Source organism: the organism of the source record quoted next (assembly GCF_019968955.1).
Source record: "MAG: Porospora cf. gigantea A chromosome Unknown PgA_NODE_207_length_29001_cov_361.61, whole genome shotgun sequence".
NCBI lineage: Eukaryota > Apicomplexa > Conoidasida > Eugregarinorida > Porosporidae > Porospora > Porospora cf. gigantea A.
This window is the reverse complement of record NW_027151497.1, coordinates 12322-29001: the sequence shown is the minus strand read 5'-3', so window position 1 is coordinate 29001 and position 16680 is coordinate 12322. Positions and strand designations below refer to the sequence as shown.

The window sequence follows — 16680 nt, the reverse complement described above, 5'->3', positions numbered from 1 at the left end:
ACTGGGGCGGGGGCGGTGGTAGCTGATCGCAGCTTGCTGGTAGTGGGATTGGAGAAGCACATGGAGTATGCAATTCTTACGACGCAAAAATACAAGGTGAACATGGAAACGGCTATCCGCCAGTTCATGCTTTCTGAGGAGACGGAAATAATTACCGGCAATGTTCTTATCGGCAGCTCTTCAACGGGAAATACCAACGAAGAACGAAAGCTGCCCGATAAACTACAACAAGTTTGGGCATCTATCGTCGAGAAGTACACCTCGCAGACATTTGAGCAGACGCGGAACCTCACCACGGAAGACCGCCTTAGGCAGGCGTCGGCTTACTACCTGACGAGTGCCCTCGGCTTCCGCATTTTTGACGCATCGGAGAGGAAGCTGTGTTTTTTGGCGGAGGGGGATGTTAAGAGCTTCCCATGGGTTTTTTGTGGGCATGAGCTGCTGCACCTGAAGCAACAGGGGACCTCGATGCTCCAAAGTATCTCACGAAGATGGAAGCCAGAAGAGGACCCTTTCTACTCCCCTACTGAATCCGACGAGCCCTCCGAGTCCGACACGGAGCCAGAGGGCACGCCGCTGCAGGAGGTACTGGCTTTAAGGGAAGCGTTAGGATTGCGCGACACGGAGCCAGATGGCACACCGCTGCAGGAGGTACTGGCTTTAAGGGAAGCGTTATGATGGCACGACGTCCCAGAAATGATTGACATGAATCCATGAGTCAGAGAGGAATCCGTAGGCATCCTGCTTCGAACCTGTGATCAACTGCGGAAGCCATGCTATCCCCACTCGCTCTTCAAAAGATGCGACGAGAGGGTGCTCTGTCTGGGGTAGCCTCTCACGTGCAGGGGCCAATTTCGGAGGTGCTGTGTACGGAGCGATCCGTTTTGACGGAGCCCGTTTCCTCCGGGTTCTGTGCGTCTTTGGGCCTCCCTTACGGTCTACTTCCTTCTGGACCTGAACTCTAAAGAGAAACGCATTAACACGCGCTTCTTCTTCTTCGGAATAGTACTTCGGGTTGAAGTATTTGGTATGGCGTTTTCCAAATTCATCGGTCCACTGGGCAGCCCAGACGCCCCGACAGTTCTTGTAGACGCCTTTGACGTTATCAAGACGGACCAAACCAAGATCTGGGTGGTCTATCTCGCAGGTGCTGCCGACGGCTACCATCTGTTAGTCACTTTTCTCAGATTTCGGCAAAATTTTCGATTTTACATGTTCGATGGATGGTCCTCGGATGTGAGCTCTAGCGAGGAAGTCATTCCCAAGAAAAAGAAGCGGCTGGGACGAGAGGCCGCCTGGATGGGTGTTTTTGGCCAGGATGCTGATCCACAATCCCAATCAATGGTGGCGGGGTGTGTGGAATTCGAATGGGGTGGGTCGATGGAAGAGCCCGAAGCCTTAGACAGTGTCGCCATAGATCTCTGCCAAGCCGACATCAGCAGCAGCGATGAGATCGAATCAGCTCGAGGTCCTTTTGTCCCGAATTCAGATAGGGACGAGACCAAGAGACCAAGTCATCCCCTGCCCCCACCACAGCACCGCATGCGTCAACAGTACGGCAAGGGTTTTGGCCTGCTGCAGAAGTTGGGGTACTCTGGAGGGGGGCTTGGTCCTGCTGGCGACGGTCGCCTCGAGCCCGTCAAGGTGCAATCGCGTCGAAGACAGTTAGGACTTCAGGAGGGAGAAAAAACCAGCGAGACCAGCTCTGTGGCCCGGGATAGGAAGAAGCGAATTTACTTTGAGCCTGACTGGGACGCTCAGAAGCGGCGTTTACTTCAGGAGGTCGAGTCCTGTGAGGACGATGCAGAGGAGGCTGATCAGTCCTTCTATGACGAGTATCAGTCCTTCGGCAAGCCAGACCCCAACGCCACTGAAGCTGCTGAGCATCGACGAGCTCAGAAGATCTGGGATTTCGAGAACGCTCAGGTGGCGATGCGTGAAGAGGTGGAATGGCTGCGAAAAACCCTCCAAACAGCCAGGCTCCTCAGGGACGCCATCAGCCACATTGCGACGCGAGTGACACATTTCGAGATCGAGACCGTGGCGGATTTGTACACGGCAGTGAGCCCAATGGTACAACACGGGGCATGGCACATGACGGACGCATTTCAAGTGGCGGACGCGCTCTTAGGGCACGTGCTACAGAAGTTCAAACTCGTCGAGGACATTACTGGCAACATATCCGCTATCCGCTCATGGAAAGACTACGTTTGCCAATCTGACGAGGAGGTTCTGCATTTGCAGCGTCGAATCAGAGAGGTCGTGTTCCCTCAGGTTATCGAATTCTTTGAAGACTGGATCCCTGATGATGATCGCGGTTCACTACTTTATCGAGTGCTGCCTCAAATCACTGACGATGACTTGCTATTCGTGCGAGCGCAGTACATTCTGCCAAAGCTGAAAACACATCTGAGGACTGTCTGCATTTGTCCCTCCAACCAAGAAATAGCCCCCGTTGTCGATGTGCTGCAGTGGGTGGACGCCCTGCCCGACAGTGTTCTCGGCATGGTCCTCTGCGACCACCTGCTGCCTGCGTGGCTGGAAACGTTGCAGCATTGGAGCCGCTCAGACACTACAAATCTGAGCGAGGTCCTACGGTGGTATCGCGGGTGGCGGGGGCTGCTTCCTCCGAGTTTCATGGGCGACACCAGTATGCGATGCTTTTTTCTGGAGGGGTGTCGAACCTTGCACTTGTTGGCGTCGTAATAGTTGAATTCATGGCCACCATTGCCACAGTCGACTTTGGCAGTGAATCGGACGAAGATTACGAGCTCTCCAGCCACAGTGAGACCAGCGAAGATGAGGTCGCTTCAGAGCAACCTCGTAAAAAACGCAAGAAGGATTTTGATGCTGACGGAGTCCTAGCCAAGATGAAACTCTGTTTCCAGAAAAGTGTGGAGAGGCCTCCAGTCAGATCGCAAGACGAATTGCGCCGCTGGCAGGTGAAGAGTCCGCCTGAAACCCGACTTAACTCAACAAGAGATAACCTGGATAGGTACGTAACTTTGAGCTGCAGCAAACCCCAAAAATCTCTGGTGGATGAGCCTTCCTTTGAATTGTCATGCTTCAAAGCGAGCGTCAGAAAAGACTCCGCAGTTTGTACCCGTCCAGCCCCCAGCGGTTCGATTCACAGCGACCACGTACGCGTGCGTCGCAAGGTGAAGTATGCTGGTCAGGTGACCGAAATCGAAGAAGTTGTTGACAGAGCCTCCGTAGCGTATCGGAACTTCGTGACTGCTAACCAACGTCGGGAAGACCTTGGTGACATGGCGGCAGTTATGGAGGCTGTCGAAACAACCAAGAGTATCAACACTGTCGAGAAGTCACAAGCCGACTGGGAGGCGTTCAGAGCTGCAAACCCTCAGATGGCCGAGAGCATGGAGAAAGCCCGCAAAGGTGGATACGTCGAACAGCAGGCATTTTTAAACCGCAACGCGTCGGCGGAGCAAGCTCACTATGTACGCGCCCGCAAAGAATATGAGCGTCAGAAGCAGCGCGAAGAACAATGATGGAGTGTGTCGGAATCAGGCAAAGAATATGAGCGTCAGAAGCAGCGCGAAGAACAATGATGTGAGTGTGTCGGAATCAGGATTGCATTGAAGATGGCACCGCCAAAAACTAATCATCGTCGTCCTCGGATTCCACCTCCCCCACATCGAACTCCTCATCATCCTCATCAATGGGCTCTGAAGACTCGTAGTCCTCTTCATAGTCCTCTTCGGTGGCTACTTCCTCCGTTGGGAGCGCGTCATCTGCAGCGGGCGGGGGGATCGAGTTGGGAACCTCGGCTGTATCTTCGAGTTCAGGCTGTTCATCTTCTGTCGGGTCTACCTTGGTTTTCTTTGAAGGAGGCTCTTCAAGCTCTTCCACCAATGGTCTTTTGTTGCTCTCGACGTCGGTCATGACTTTAATCCCAAATATTTGAAACTGTTATAACCTAACACACAATCTCCAACGAACTAGACACCCAGAGGAGCCGATAGGTCCGACACACAGTTCGGACGCAATTTATTTTCCGTAGAGTACTGAACTCGCATAAACCAAGTGATCCTGCCACTGCAGCCCTCTGCTGTGCTTCAGACAAGAGCGAAATCGAGCAGGCTGTGGGGCTCAGAAATCGGCAGAATATACTGATTTGTTGCACCCTCGATAAGTATGTTTCTCCGGTCATAGGCGCCTCATGTTTTTACAGATACGTATGCTTACAGACTTTGGGAAGAATTACGACGAGAAGAACTCTGCACTGCCTCCCGCGCTGTTCAGCCAGCCAAACAGCCCCACCACTAGCACAAGTTCAGCCAGCTTGCTTGAAGGCGACACGAGAGCGCCTACGAGTAATTCCCTACGGCAGGCTTTCACGTACGGCGATTCTTTCTCCCCCCAGAGCAGCCCTCCAAGTTCACCAGGGTATTCAAGAGGGGGATCAGGCAGCCATCTGCCTGATCCGCCCCATGAATACAGTTATCACTTCGACGCTAAACTAATCGTCACCGAGGAATTTCCTGATGATGACTCTTCAAGCAAGCGGAAATGGCGTCGAGCTATTTACAGGTGCACCTACCCCTGTGTCTCCTGGAACGCGCGGGCTCATAGTTGGCTCGTCTACTACGAGGACGCAGAAGGACGCAAATCAAAAACATTCAACCCGAAAAAGCTCGGTCGGTTCTACAATCTTCAACCCGAGATTCGGGAGTTCCTTATGCGACTGGACCCTATAGAAGCTTCCATGCACCAAGCCTGCGTTTTTGCAGCACAAGTGCGATGGCAAAGCAAGATTAGGAAGCATATGGCGGCCGTGCAACAAGTTGGGGTCATGACTCCACTAAACGTGGGTTACAGCCCAAGCAACAGCGTGATGGCTCCGTTACACGACTGCCACGCTCCGTCACAGCTGCCCTCACCAAAGGTGCAGAAGGTGGACGATGTCAAGCCGTTGATGGCTCAGTATGGGTTGGGCTTTGATAACCTCGAGTACACTCCATTGGTTAAGCAGGATGAAGCGTTTAGCAAAGAAGCAGATGTGTGGGACCTATTAGTTGTCGGAAGTAAGTCCTTGGGGCGCGTTTCATGCAGCCCCTGTTGAGACGACACCACCGGAATCGATGATACATATCGGACTGCCCTATGGAACTACGGGAGGCTTTATGAACGACACCACCAAGTACTCAGGGGATACGGCAAATTTTGATCCGCTTTTCGCACCTGCAGATGAAGCACAGACAGACAAGGACACGAGACAATTCGAGCCCATTTTTCCGGCAAACAAATGAACGACAGTGCTTGCATGACGAGTCGCGAATCGGGGGACGTCCTTGGGGGACGCGATTCATGACGAGAAATGGCTATTGTTAACTGTTGGGGTATTACAAGCATCGGAATTCGACATTATTTATGAACTCTGGTCTTCTGCTTGAAAGATTGGACGCTGCTGAGAAGGCAGATGTTTTTGCGGAGATAGCACGTGCGCTTACAGGCGTCCCGATGATGAAAAGACAGCAGGTGACTGCCGAAATTCGAGCGACCACGGAGGAACAGGTGGACAAGCTAAGCCTCGAGGCGATGGAGCAGTTCGCTCGCCAGGCCTTAAAGCAGCTCGGGTGAGTGTTTAGGCATTACAGTCTGTCTCTTATTCACTCATCAGTTTTTGAAGGATGTCAGGGAACAAACGGAGACGGGTAGCGTCAAGCCAAGAACAGTAGACCGGACAAGCGAAGCAGGTGCAGTTAGGATGGTGACCAATCTTCACATTTTCACAAATGACGGCATTCCCCGCTTTACGGGAAAGCGATGATCAGGAGTTCTCGTTCCGACGGTGCTTCTAGTAGGCGCAAGTCTGGGAGCTTCGATAGGCCGTAGCGAAGATTGAGCTAGGCTCCGATGAATTTCTTGAGGTCTGGACAGCAGCTCTTGAGACTTGGCTCCTAACCGCAACTCTTGAGACTTTGTTGGTTGAACGGGATGCTGTGTTACCGGTGTAGAATAGAGGGGAGACCCTAGAACATTGCGCTTGTCACGAGGCTTTTGAAACGCGGACGCTTGGGTGAAGGGACCTTTCTGGGTGCCTACAGGGCGCTCAGGCTTGGCAGCGGTGCTAGTAATCGCATCGTCTTTGGGCCTCTCCTTCTTCTGGTGTCGTAGGTGAAGACCGTAAAGCGTCTGTTCAGTGACAGAGACGTGCGTTCCTCGAAACCACTCATGCTTCAGCGATTGCCATGGCGTATGACGAACGTTCATGTCCGGATGCAGCATCATGCTGATCAAATGCGTGGCTTGAGGAGACAGATCCCGTCCATGCTTCAGTCGTATGAGCTCAGCCAATCGACCGTCACGAATATAGGGCCAGTGCGGGTCGTTGTCGACTGCTCGGTCAAAAGGCTGGTGCTTGGTGAGCACGTAGAATAACATCCATCCCAGGCAGAACGTGTCAACCTTTACAGGGTTGTACTGTTGTTTACGATAAACTTCAGGAGGGCGGAAACTCTTGCCGAAGAGCTTCTCCGCATACAGGCCCTGAACCCGATTTCCATCCGGATCGAACTCGATACGAACTGCTTGCCCTGGGTCCGTGATCATTGGGCGGACTGTTCCGTCACGAGGATTCTTAAACATGAGTACGTTTTCCATGCTGTGGTCTCGGAATGCTAGCCGTCGTCGATGCAGAAAGTACGCACCTCCCAGAACCTGCTCAAACAACCATCGTCCTTCCCTTTCGGAAAAAGGTCCAGGACGCTTCTTCAGCACCTCAAATAAGTCCTGATACTCCGCGAACGGCATCACAATGTAGATGCAATCCATATCAGACCAAGAGTCAGATAGAGTCAACACGTTCGGGTGACCAGCCATGTCTTTGTGATACTTCAACTCGGCATGGATGTCTTCCTGCAACTGGCCCTTCTGTTTGCGTTCCAGGGCCTTCAGCATGATTTTGACTGCTACTACACGTCGTTTGACGCCATTGTAGTCCATCTCGGAGGCCTGGAAGACCCCACCATAGATTGCCGATTGCAGCACTGACTCGATCTTATAAATATGCTTCTCCGACGCCATCGTGGCACCGACTTGCGACTTGGGATCGCGGTGAATCTTTGTCGGGTCCAAAGATCGTTTTATGACAGTGCTGGATCGGGTTGTGTACTTGGTGTCGTCTTCACGTCGGTACTTGGCCTCCCTAAGGGATCTGCGTAACTGGTCAATCTGGTTTCTTACCTCGTTGCAGGGAGGGTAGTGCGGGTCACCACAGGTCTCTGCAGCAACCGCGTCGGGGACTGCAGAGGGCGATGGGAGATCGTGTCTTGGGTCGCCATCGCCTAAAAAGCACAATTATGACTCAGAATCAGCAACGCTGAGAGTGTAGAGGTGGGGAAAAGCCAACGTTAACCAGAGATGTTACCGACGCGCAGAGTTATCGCAAAGAGAATAGAGGGATGCATTGACGTTATCGACATCGAAGAGACCTTGCCGGTTACACAGCCTGACGGGACCTCCGTCATAGAGGTTCGTCTGATTCGTCAACGAGTTACACGCCCCTGTAAGAGGTCGAACGCTTTTCAGCTGCTCAAGGCTCGAGTGGAGTCTGAACTCCAGCAGCTCTCAGACGACGAAGAGACCATTATCAACGTCAAGGTAGCTGCGCCTCTGGTCCAACTGAAAGGAGCTCTCAAACAGAATGGAACACCGTTTAAGTCCCAAGCTTTTGAATCTGAGCTGGTCAGCTGTGTGGTGTGTTTTTCGCCACACGACAAGCCCGCAACATTGTTCAGTAAGGCTCATAAGAGGGGCAACCCCAACGTCTACCAGCCTGCTGGGAGATCCATTGCTGAGGAACGGGCAGCAGCCAAGAGTGCTCGCATATTGAAGCGGCAACAACAGGCAATGGTCACTGCAGTCCGCTGTGAGCCGGAACAACCACTACACCCGCCCATTCGAGCGTGGGCGGAACCGCCCACCAACCCTGCGTCTCTGGCTTCCCCAACATCCCCTACCAGCAGGCCTCTAGACACTCTAGGGCTTCAAAGCCCTCGCGTGGTGTCGCCTCGTTGCCGACGCTATTCATGGCACGACAATGGAAGCCCTTATATGACAGAAGGCCGCCGTTGTTCTTGGGCTAACGGACACAGCCCGCTACAGGCTATACGGAACCCCGATAGCGGCGCAGTCATGCATCCGGAGCGGGTAAACCGCCGCTCGTCATGGAGCGATGCGCATAACCAGGGACGCCTGGTTAGCATCGCTGTTCCCTGCGAAGCATCGCGGAGACTTTTTATGGGATGAAAAAACTACATTATGGTTGCTGTGCAGCCGCTGCTAAGTGTGGTCGTGATTATGTCCTCACCCAGCGCCCCTCGAAAGTAGGATGAGGCGTCTCCGCTCATGCTCTGTAGACTCCACAATGAACCTCGCTTCTCACTGGGAGGCCACAGCCAAATCGTTGCGAGCGTGGGTTGAAGGGGCCTAGGGCACCCAGCCACCGACGCCTGTTGCATGCCTGCTGGTACATCCAAGAATCTCTGTTCAGGGGGAGGCCTGCAGTCCCACGTGCCTTGATGTACGAGCAGGGGCTCGTGCGGACGACCCCATCCGTCTTCCCAGCCAACAGCGTGAAGAACCGCAGGTATAACGTTCTCACTTTTGTGCCTGGAGTGCTCTTTGAGCAGTTCAGCGTGTTCCAGAACTCCTTCTACCTCTGTGTGTGCCTGTCGCAGCTTGTGCCGGCGCTGCAGGTAGGTCCGCTGTTCGCGTCACTGGCTCCGTTGGTGTTCGTCATCTCGGTGACGCTACTGCGTGAAGCCCACGACGAACTCGGACGCTGGCGACGCGACCGACAAGCCAACAACCAGAATATCCAGCTCATAGACCTGCGAGCGTCCCTACAGCAGGGGAGCCTGGTAACTCGAACGTCCACCGCGGCGGCCCTTCGTGTCGGTGACTTGCTGGTGCTTAGAGGTGGCGAGCAGGTTCCAGTGGATGGGGTACTTTTGAAGACAGAGATAGATAAAAGTGCTTCGTGAGGCGTCTTGGGCTGCGTGATGCAGCGCCGAGGGCAGATGCTTTGTGAAGACGGACCAACTGGACGGTGAGACCGACTGGAAGCTCAAGACGCCTATTAGGGTGGTGCAGCAGTTACCAGTGGATGTGCTGCTCGCCTCCAGACTTATTGTTGAGACCAGCACCCCAGAATCGAATTTCCGCTGTCTCGAGGCGCGATTCGGACTCACATCTCCGGTCATCCAGCATTCCGAGGGTGTGGTACTGGACAATATCCTGTGGGCAGGCTCTACGATCGCTGGAGGAGCACCGGTGCTGCTTTGGACATTGTATACGGGGCGGGAGCGGCGGCAGCAGTTGAATCCAGCTCCGAAAGGGGCCAAGGTGGGATCTTTTGAACGTCAGCTGAATCGGATATCCAAGCGCCTGTTTCTTCTCCTCTTCGTACTGGCGCTCATTCTCACGTTCGGACGTGGGATCACCAGTCAGGCTCACGTCCGCTTCGCCAGATTTCTCCTGCTGTTGTCGTCCATCATTCCTCTGTCCCTGCGAGTCAACCTGGACTTTGCTAAGATGCTGTACACAGCACAGATTCAGAACGACAAGAAGATCCCCAATACAATTGTCCGCTCATCCAATATATGCGAAGAGCTCGGATCCATCTCCTACCTTCTGACCGACAAAACGGGGACCCTTACGAAGAACGAAATGACATTCAAGCGCCTTTATACCGGCCGTGGAGTCATTGATTACCCTCGCTGCGCGGATTCCCTACAAAAATTTCGCCAGCTGGTGCGGACAGCGTTTGACGAGTGTGGAGTAGGTTTCCATGTGGTCACTGGGCCTAACGAGGCGCTATACTACCTACGACGGTTCATGTTGGCCCTTTGCGTTTGTCATGTTGTGATGCCTGCGGAAGAGGAGTCAGGGAGGCAGCTCCAGGGCTCGTCGCCAGACGAGCTAGCTCTCGTGGCTTTCGCTGAGATGGGGGGTTTGCGTCTGGTCCACCGCTCCGACTCTCAGGTTGTGATATCAGTGCCTGTAAACGGTCACTGCATCCCTGTAGAGTTTCGGGTGTTGCTCTGTCTGCCCTTCTCTTCCTCTAAGAAGCGAATGGGAGTCGTAGTTCAGTTCGGACCAGACCAAAAAGTGGTGTTGCTCATGAAGGGCGCCGACTGCACCATGGTTCCTCGGTTGAAAAGTCGGGGGAGCCACTGGATATCGGAGGAGGTTGACTCTCTGGCTCGTGAGGGCCTTCGGACATTGGTGTTTGCTGTTCGGGAGTTTGCGGAGAGCGAATGGGAAATCGCTGAGAAAGCCTACCAGAAGTCTCTGCTCAGTATTGGAGACCGCTCAGCCAAAGTGGAGGCTGCGGCGGATCACTACATAGAGTCCAAGCTCGATTTGGTGGGCGTAACTGGCGTGGAAGACGTTCTTCAAGCCAACGTACAAGGCGTCATTGAGTCTTTACAACAGGCTGGCATTCGTATCTGCATGCTCACGGGCGATAAGGTGGAGACTGCCACCTGCGTCGCGATCGCCGCTGGCCTCCTTAAGCCCAGTCGCCACCGACTCCTCGTGGTGGGCTCTGAGGCAGCTGCGTCCCTGGAGGCGTTGCAGGCCCAGCTCGATGACTTGGAACGGGAGGTGCTCAGGGACGTGGTGCTCATCGTCGATGGCTCTGTAATTGGATTGGCGTTGGACTCTCGGCCTGACCAGTTCATTCGCATTTTCACAAGGAGCATGAGTGTAGTTTGCTGCCGATGCTCGCCCACGGACAAGATGCGTATCACAGAGCTCATAAGCCTTCTACCCCGCACGCGCACTTGCTGTGTAGGGGATGGCGGCAATGACGTCCCCATGATCTCGGCCGCTCATGTGGGCGTCGGAGTAGTAGGGAAGGAGGGCAACCAGGCTTCAATGGCCTCGGACTTCTCAGTGGATGAATTTCAAGCGATTCTCCGCCTACTTCTGGTTCATGGACGCGCCGATGCCATCCGCAGCTCGAAGCTCAGCAACTTCGTTATTCACAGGGGACTACTGATCACGTTCATGCAGGTGATCTTTTCTGCACTCTTCTACTTTATATCTCTGCCTATATTCCAGGGTTGGCTGCAGGTAGGATACACCACGATTTACACTATGCTGCCGGTGTTCTCACTGGCCACGGATATTGATCTGCCGGAGAGGGTCGTCATGGTGCAGTACCCCGAGTTGTACAGCGTAGCACGAGATGCTCGCAAACTTTCCTACCGGTCGTTGCTGATGTGGATGTTCAAGTCTCTTTACCAAGCTGTGGTCATCATGCTAGGGTCTCTAATACTGTTTGAGAAGGACTTCATGAACGTCATCGCCATCTCCTTCAGCTCACTCGTTCTGGCTGAGATCTTCAACGTGGCATCGGAAATTCACACCTGGACCCGGTTCATGGTCATGGCGGAAATCGCATCGGTTCTAGTTTATCTGACGAGCATGCTGTTCATGCCGGCTATATTCAATCCGGAGTTCGTCGGTTCACAGGCCTTCTGGCTCAAGGTGCTCGTCATCACGCTGCTAGCCTGGTTGCCTTTACAGCTAGCAAAGATCATCGGCCGGAAACTTTGGCCTACTCACGGGGCTAAGCTCCTGAACGGTCTGGATGTCAGAGCGTTCATTGTTTGAAGGATTACTTTGGTTGAATGTTTCCCGAATTCCCTTTTATCGCATGCTACCTCCCTACTGCGTTGCATGGACGCAGCTGCCGTTGGTTACTCAGATCGCCCCTGTGGTGGGTCATACTGGGCTCACAGACAAACTCGGAGCTGTGCATGACTTCCAAGGCCATAACACCGTAGGTGTGGGAAACATGGCATTCTGCAAACCGCTCCGCTACTGGCAGTTGGATGTTGATCTCGCCAAGGATTTCGACGGAGCCCTAAGCCGAGCCGACGGAGACTTCTCTCGGAGGAACCACAATATCTGTTCCAACAACTGTCACCACCACGTCGCTCACGCGCTAAACCTAATGAAGTACCAAGGCCGACAGGACTGGGGTCAGGTTGATGTGGCCTGGCGTATTCTCACTGAAGGCAGGTGGGTGAAACCTAAGTATGCCTTGTTCGTGTGGTTTCCTTTTGTGGCTGTGGTGACCGCTGTGGTGCTGCTTGCCCTTTTTGCGTAGAGGTGTTTTCGGCAGAGCGAAAAAAATCAAATGAGATTTCTTTTGCATATAGCGCTGATAAAAGCGGGTTTCTACGATGTCCTTTACGACATAGATGCCATAAGGCCTCTTAAGACAACGACCAGCAGCACCTCCGAGCCAAGCTCCACATCTGTGAGTTCGACACCTCGGACTACGAGTGTGAAGCCAATGCCTGTGCCGATTGCGAAGCCGGCAATATTGCCAACTGCCGACGAACCTTCCATGGGGGCGCACATTCTCGACCGACTGTTCTCATTCGTGGAAGACAGCAGTGCGATGTGGATTTTCGGAGTGACGTTGACGTCATCAGTTTTCTGCACCTGGAGTGCCGGTCTGTTCATCACAGCGGTCATTATTTTACTCTCACGTGTTCGGAGAAAGTAGGGTGGGGCGTTTCCACGTATATTGTGCATAAACGAAAATCTGCATGACTTCTACAGAAACCGTGACTGAAGTCAACCTTACCACAACCCCGGTGGAGGTGTTGCGCAAAGACTACAAGCCTTCCGACTACGCGATTACCAAGGCCTCTCTCCAGTTGGACCTGTCACCGGAAGCTACCGAGGTTCGGAGCTCGCTTACGATCGTTCGCATAGAGACGAGCGGCTCGCCGCTGGAGCTCATCCTTGACGGGGAGGACTTTCTGAAAATTGTGGCCGTGGAGGTGGCTGGACGCGAGTTGGTGCGGGGAGCAGACTACCACGTGCCCGAATCTGGGTCTAACATCGTAATTTCCAAGGATGTGTTGCCGGTGAAAGTTGGCGAAAGTGTCGTTGTCGATACTTGCGTTATCATTAACCCTCTAGCAAACAAACAGCTGATGGGACTCTACCTCTCGGATGGTATCTACACCACTCAGTGCGAGGCCGAGGGTTTCCGTCGGATTTCTCCCTTTCTAGACCGTCCCGACGTCATGTGTCTCTTCAACGTGGCCTTGAGGGCCTGCAAAAACGAATGTCCAGTGCTTCTCTCCAACGGCAACAAGATCTCCCACCGGGACCTTGACGACGGACGTCACGAGGCTGTCTTCGAGGACCCTTGGCCTAAGCCGAGCTACCTATTCGCAATCGTCGCCGGCCGACTCGAGTCGAAGAGCATTCAGCATGTACGCCCGGACGGCAGACCTGTGGATATCATTCTATGGGCACAGGGTGATGATGTTGCGAAGCTAGAGTGGGCGCTGGAATCTGCAAAGAAGGCCTTCGAGTGGGACGAAAAGGAGTTCGGCCGCGTCTACGATCTGGATGTCTTTCACGTGGTGGCCGTCGCCGACTTTAACATGGGAGCAATGGAGAATAAGGGCCTCAACATCTTCAACACCAGCCTACTGCTGGCATCGACCAAGACATCGTCCGACAGCGACTATGACCGGATTTTGGGTGTGGTCGGCCATGAGTACTTCCACAATTGGACTGGCAATAGAGTCACATGCAGGGACTGGTTCCAACTAACTTTGAAAGAAGGGCTTACAGTCTATAGGGATCAGCAGTTTTCGGCGGACTTAACTTCCCGCGGAATGACGAGAGTCAAGAACGTGCAGCTTATAAAAACCCGCCAGTTCGCGGAGGCTTGCGGTCCTCTGAGCCACCCGATACGGCCCGAGTCCTACGTCGCCATGGACAATTTCTACACTGTCACTGTCTACTGGAAGGGCGCCGAGGTGATTCGGATGTACGCCTCTCTGTTGGGCAAGGATGGTTTCCGCAAGGGCACTGACCTCTACTTTGAACGGTTTGATGGGCATGCAGTCACCTGCGACGATTTTCGGGCTGCCATGGCTGACGCAAACGGCATCAATCTTGATCAGTTCGGTCGTTGGTATTCCACAAGTTACACGCCCACTGTAGCTGTGGAAAGTCGTGTAGATGCCGGTGTCCTGACGCTTAAGATGACCCAGTCCTTCCCTGACGCAAATCAACCTGTGGAACCCCTTCACATTCCCGTGCGGGTTGGATTCCTAGGGAGGACCTCCGGGAAGGATGTTTTGCCTGAACAAGTATTCGAACTTAAAACGGACTCCAAAGAATTCACCGTTGTTGGCGTTCCAGACGACTTAGTTCTGAGCGTTTTGAGAGATTTCAGCGCACCCGTGAGGTTGGAAATTTCCCAGACTCTGGAGGATCTCGCGTTCCTGATGGCGAATGACCAAGATCCCTACAATCAGTGGTCCGCCAGTCGCGCCCTCTACTCTAGAACTCTGGTGGAATGGTATAATGCGGCACTGGAAGGCAGGCCTTTAAGGGAGATAGACCCCATTGTACACGCTGCCTTTGACTCTCTTCTAAATGCCGACAAGGAGGATAAGGAGTTCCAAGGAACGTGCCTAACGCCGCCGAGCGTTTCTGAGCTCCTAGAGGAGATCTCAGCCAACCGAGATCCGATCATGGCTGACAAGGTTCGCAGACTATTTGTAGTGGCCATCGGAGTCAAGCATAAAGATGCCTTGATGGCAAAGTATCTGGAGTTGCGGGCGGAACTGGACAAGCTACCTTTTGAGCCCACTATGGAGCAAATTGGTCGACGTGCCCTCCTGTGCACCTGTCTTAGCTACCTGGCTTCCGAAGAATCGCAAAAAGTGGCGACGATGCTCAAGGAGCACTATGACAGCTGCGGTTCCATGACTGAGCGACTCTGTTGCTTCTCGGCCCTGTGTGGCTTGCCTCAATTCGCTGAGAAGGAACTCGCGGTAGCTGACTTCTACGCACTGGCTGCCGGAAACGCGCTCGTGGTTGATAAATGGTTCGCAGTGCAAGCCTCGTGTCGTGCGTCTGGTCTGATTGACATCGTCAGACAGCTCATGGAGCATACGGAATTCAAGGGTTCGTTAAACCCCAACCGGTATGTCACCCGATGCTAGTTTTATTCAGATTGCGAGCCGTACTGCTGCAGTTCGCCGCTACCCATCACGGTTTCCATTCTCCTGGAGGCTACGAGCTGATTGCCAAAGCCTGCATCGAGATTGATCGGGTGAATCCTCAGCTCGGAGCGAGGTTGGCCTCTCAACTTATAAGCTTTTCCCGGTTGGCGCCGAGTTATGCCCGGCGGATGGTACAGCAGCTGCGACTGATTCAAGGCGAGAAGCTTTCTCCTGACACATTCGAGATCGTCGAGAAAGGCCTGCATATGGCTACAAAGCTTGGCTTCTGATGTGTGGAATTGAGCAGTGGCTCATAGGTCGTGGCACGCAGCTTTTAGCTTGGGAAATTTGTACGCTATGGGCTCGGCGTCATCTATGCCTTGCAGTAGAAGGTCGGCCATATAGGGTCGCATGCTTGTACATGCAACACGTATCCAATTGCCTTCCTTCCGGCACATCAGATGAAGTTCGTTCCCCTCCAAATCGTAGCGTAACGAAGGAAACCCAGGATGGCTTTCGCGAACTCGAAGTTGCACTTGGCCCTTGGCTTGGCAGACTACTGTGGTCCGCACCGGCCCTCTTTCCATCTCAGGAGCGAACCAGCTTTTAACTCGGTCAACGATCATGCCGCCCCCTGAAATTCTACGAGCCGTTTCCAAGCGCGATTTCGTTCCTGGAGAATGCCGGAGGAGCCACTGGGTCCGTTGGCTGGGTGATCGCTCCTGGTAGAGAATTCGATCCGGAAGGATTGCGCACGTCAAGCACGACCGAGGGGTGCCCTGCCTGACAGCCTGCTCTCCTGTTGTGGGGACGTTCCACACTGAGAAAACTCCGTAGTCCTGGGGCAATCGCAGGCTCTCAACATCTCCAGTCGTCCATAGAAAGGAAGGCGCGTGATTTGGCATAAGCGGCCATATGTACTCAGCCACGCCCCGACTGTGTTTGACCCGAACGATGGTTCGATCAGTCCCTTGGTTGTGTTTACGGAATAAGGTCAGCGGCTCATGCGTCGTCATCAGGGCTCTAGTTACCAAGCGGAGCTGACCAGTGAGTGCCGACTCTTCCGACGCGCCGTGCTGGACATGAGCGTCATCTTCGTCATGAGTGGTGGTCGGTTCAGTGAACTTTATCTGCCTCCAGAATTCAGGCCACGATTTGAATCTCAGTTTGGGATCCCACGAATCCCAGCACATGAATGGAATTGGGTCGATGACAAACATCTTTTCCGGATCCGGGACTATTTCCGTTTCAGTGGTTTTGGAGCCCCTATTTTTGGCAGACTGGTGCTTCAGAGAGAGCTCACTTTTCGTCTTTGACCTTCGTGGAGGGCAAATCGGCGGCTTGCCACGAACGTCTGGGAGCAGTTCGTGTGTGTTGACCGCTAGCTCTTCTCCAACGGTCATCGCTACGTCGTCTCCAGCTGTCATTGGCAGTTTGACGCCGAAGATCGAAAGCAAATGCACGAAGGGCTTTGCGTATGATGAAGGGCGCAGCATTAGATTTGTACGTGTGGGACAGCAAATCACACAAAAATAGTAAAACCGCAGATGGTTGAACTGATGCTTCCTGCCTTCCTTCCGTGGATTATCTCCTGGATCTGCGCTCAGGTTGGCTGCTCAATTTGGTGGAATTCGGTTGTGCCTAGAGTGTTTGGCTC

The 16680-nt window shown here is 53.6% G+C and overlaps 12 protein-coding genes across 19 annotated transcripts; 8 read left to right on the top strand and 4 right to left on the bottom strand.

The window, feature by feature from the left end:
- Positions 1–60: 60 nt before the first annotated feature.
- KVP18_001221 (uncharacterized protein) lies at positions 61–678 on the top strand (the record flags this gene model as incomplete). Its single annotated transcript, XM_067951012.1, has 1 exon — positions 61–678. One exon carries the CDS (start codon positions 61–63, stop codon positions 676–678), a length of 618 nt encoding a protein of 205 aa, XP_067811602.1.
- Positions 679–1029: 351 nt separating this feature from the next.
- Positions 1030–3509, top strand: KVP18_001222 (uncharacterized protein; the record flags this gene model as incomplete). 3 transcript variants are annotated; one of them, XM_067951013.1, is made up of 2 exons in its annotated part: positions 1213–2650; positions 2710–3509. In XM_067951013.1, 2 exons carry the CDS (start codon positions 1213–1215, stop codon positions 3507–3509), a joined length of 2238 nt encoding a protein of 745 aa, XP_067811603.1. The 3 variants fall into 3 exon arrangements, with proteins under 3 accessions (XP_067811604.1, XP_067811603.1, XP_067811605.1); XM_067951014.1 differs by lacking the exon at positions 2710–3509 and having other exon boundaries at positions 1030–2706; XM_067951015.1 differs by lacking the exon at positions 1213–2650 and having other exon boundaries at positions 2718–3509.
- A 109-nt stretch (positions 3510–3618) lies between these two features.
- KVP18_001214 (uncharacterized protein) lies at positions 3619–3903 on the bottom strand (the record flags this gene model as incomplete). Its single annotated transcript, XM_067951002.1, has 1 exon — positions 3619–3903. One exon carries the CDS (start codon positions 3901–3903, stop codon positions 3619–3621), a length of 285 nt encoding a protein of 94 aa, XP_067811592.1.
- Positions 3904–4198: 295 nt separating this feature from the next.
- On the top strand, positions 4199–5270 carry KVP18_001213 (uncharacterized protein; the record flags this gene model as incomplete). Of its 2 annotated transcripts, XM_067951000.1 has the most annotated exons (2): positions 4199–5045; positions 5074–5270. In XM_067951000.1, the coding sequence occupies 2 exons, from the start codon at positions 4199–4201 to the stop codon at positions 5268–5270; spliced, it is 1044 nt and encodes a 347-aa protein (XP_067811590.1). The 2 variants fall into 2 exon arrangements, with proteins under 2 accessions (XP_067811590.1, XP_067811591.1); XM_067951001.1 differs by having other exon boundaries at positions 4199–5083.
- A 121-nt stretch (positions 5271–5391) lies between these two features.
- On the top strand, positions 5392–5601 carry KVP18_001225 (uncharacterized protein; the record flags this gene model as incomplete). Its single annotated transcript, XM_067951019.1, has 1 exon — positions 5392–5601. One exon carries the CDS (start codon positions 5392–5394, stop codon positions 5599–5601), a length of 210 nt encoding a protein of 69 aa, XP_067811608.1.
- Positions 5602–5742: 141 nt separating this feature from the next.
- KVP18_001227 (uncharacterized protein) lies at positions 5743–7304 on the bottom strand (the record flags this gene model as incomplete). Its single annotated transcript, XM_067951021.1, has 2 exons — positions 5743–7177; positions 7207–7304. The coding sequence occupies 2 exons, from the start codon at positions 7302–7304 to the stop codon at positions 5743–5745; spliced, it is 1533 nt and encodes a 510-aa protein (XP_067811610.1).
- Positions 7305–7383: 79 nt separating this feature from the next.
- Positions 7384–8271, top strand: KVP18_001223 (uncharacterized protein; the record flags this gene model as incomplete). Its single annotated transcript, XM_067951017.1, has 1 exon — positions 7384–8271. One exon carries the CDS (start codon positions 7384–7386, stop codon positions 8269–8271), a length of 888 nt encoding a protein of 295 aa, XP_067811606.1.
- A 272-nt stretch (positions 8272–8543) lies between these two features.
- Positions 8544–11646, top strand: KVP18_001210 (uncharacterized protein; the record flags this gene model as incomplete). Of its 3 annotated transcripts, XM_067950992.1 has the most annotated exons (2): positions 8544–9004; positions 9033–11646. In XM_067950992.1, 2 exons carry the CDS (start codon positions 8544–8546, stop codon positions 11644–11646), a joined length of 3075 nt encoding a protein of 1024 aa, XP_067811585.1. The 3 variants fall into 3 exon arrangements, with proteins under 3 accessions (XP_067811585.1, XP_067811587.1, XP_067811586.1); XM_067950994.1 differs by lacking the exon at positions 9033–11646 and having other exon boundaries at positions 8544–9008; XM_067950993.1 differs by lacking the exon at positions 8544–9004 and having other exon boundaries at positions 9559–11646.
- A 43-nt stretch (positions 11647–11689) lies between these two features.
- Positions 11690–12145, top strand: KVP18_001217 (uncharacterized protein; the record flags this gene model as incomplete). The annotated part of the gene is made up of 1 exon (XM_067951006.1): positions 11690–12145. One exon carries the CDS (start codon positions 11690–11692, stop codon positions 12143–12145), a length of 456 nt encoding a protein of 151 aa, XP_067811596.1.
- An 83-nt stretch (positions 12146–12228) lies between these two features.
- Positions 12229–12519, bottom strand: KVP18_001226 (uncharacterized protein; the record flags this gene model as incomplete). Its single annotated transcript, XM_067951020.1, has 1 exon — positions 12229–12519. The coding sequence occupies one exon, from the start codon at positions 12517–12519 to the stop codon at positions 12229–12231; it is 291 nt and encodes a 96-aa protein (XP_067811609.1).
- Positions 12520–12593: 74 nt separating this feature from the next.
- Positions 12594–15313, top strand: KVP18_001216 (uncharacterized protein; the record flags this gene model as incomplete). Of its 2 annotated transcripts, XM_067951004.1 has the most annotated exons (2): positions 12594–15004; positions 15034–15313. In XM_067951004.1, the coding sequence occupies 2 exons, from the start codon at positions 12594–12596 to the stop codon at positions 15311–15313; spliced, it is 2691 nt and encodes an 896-aa protein (XP_067811594.1). The 2 variants fall into 2 exon arrangements, with proteins under 2 accessions (XP_067811594.1, XP_067811595.1); XM_067951005.1 differs by lacking the exon at positions 15034–15313 and having other exon boundaries at positions 12594–15023.
- Positions 15314–15334: 21 nt separating this feature from the next.
- On the bottom strand, positions 15335–16519 carry KVP18_001208 (uncharacterized protein; the record flags this gene model as incomplete). 2 transcript variants are annotated; one of them, XM_067950989.1, is made up of 1 exon in its annotated part: positions 15335–16519. In XM_067950989.1, one exon carries the CDS (start codon positions 16517–16519, stop codon positions 15335–15337), a length of 1185 nt encoding a protein of 394 aa, XP_067811582.1. The 2 variants fall into 2 exon arrangements, with proteins under 2 accessions (XP_067811582.1, XP_067811581.1); XM_067950988.1 differs by having other exon boundaries at positions 15335–16450.
- Positions 16520–16680: the final 161 nt, after the last annotated feature.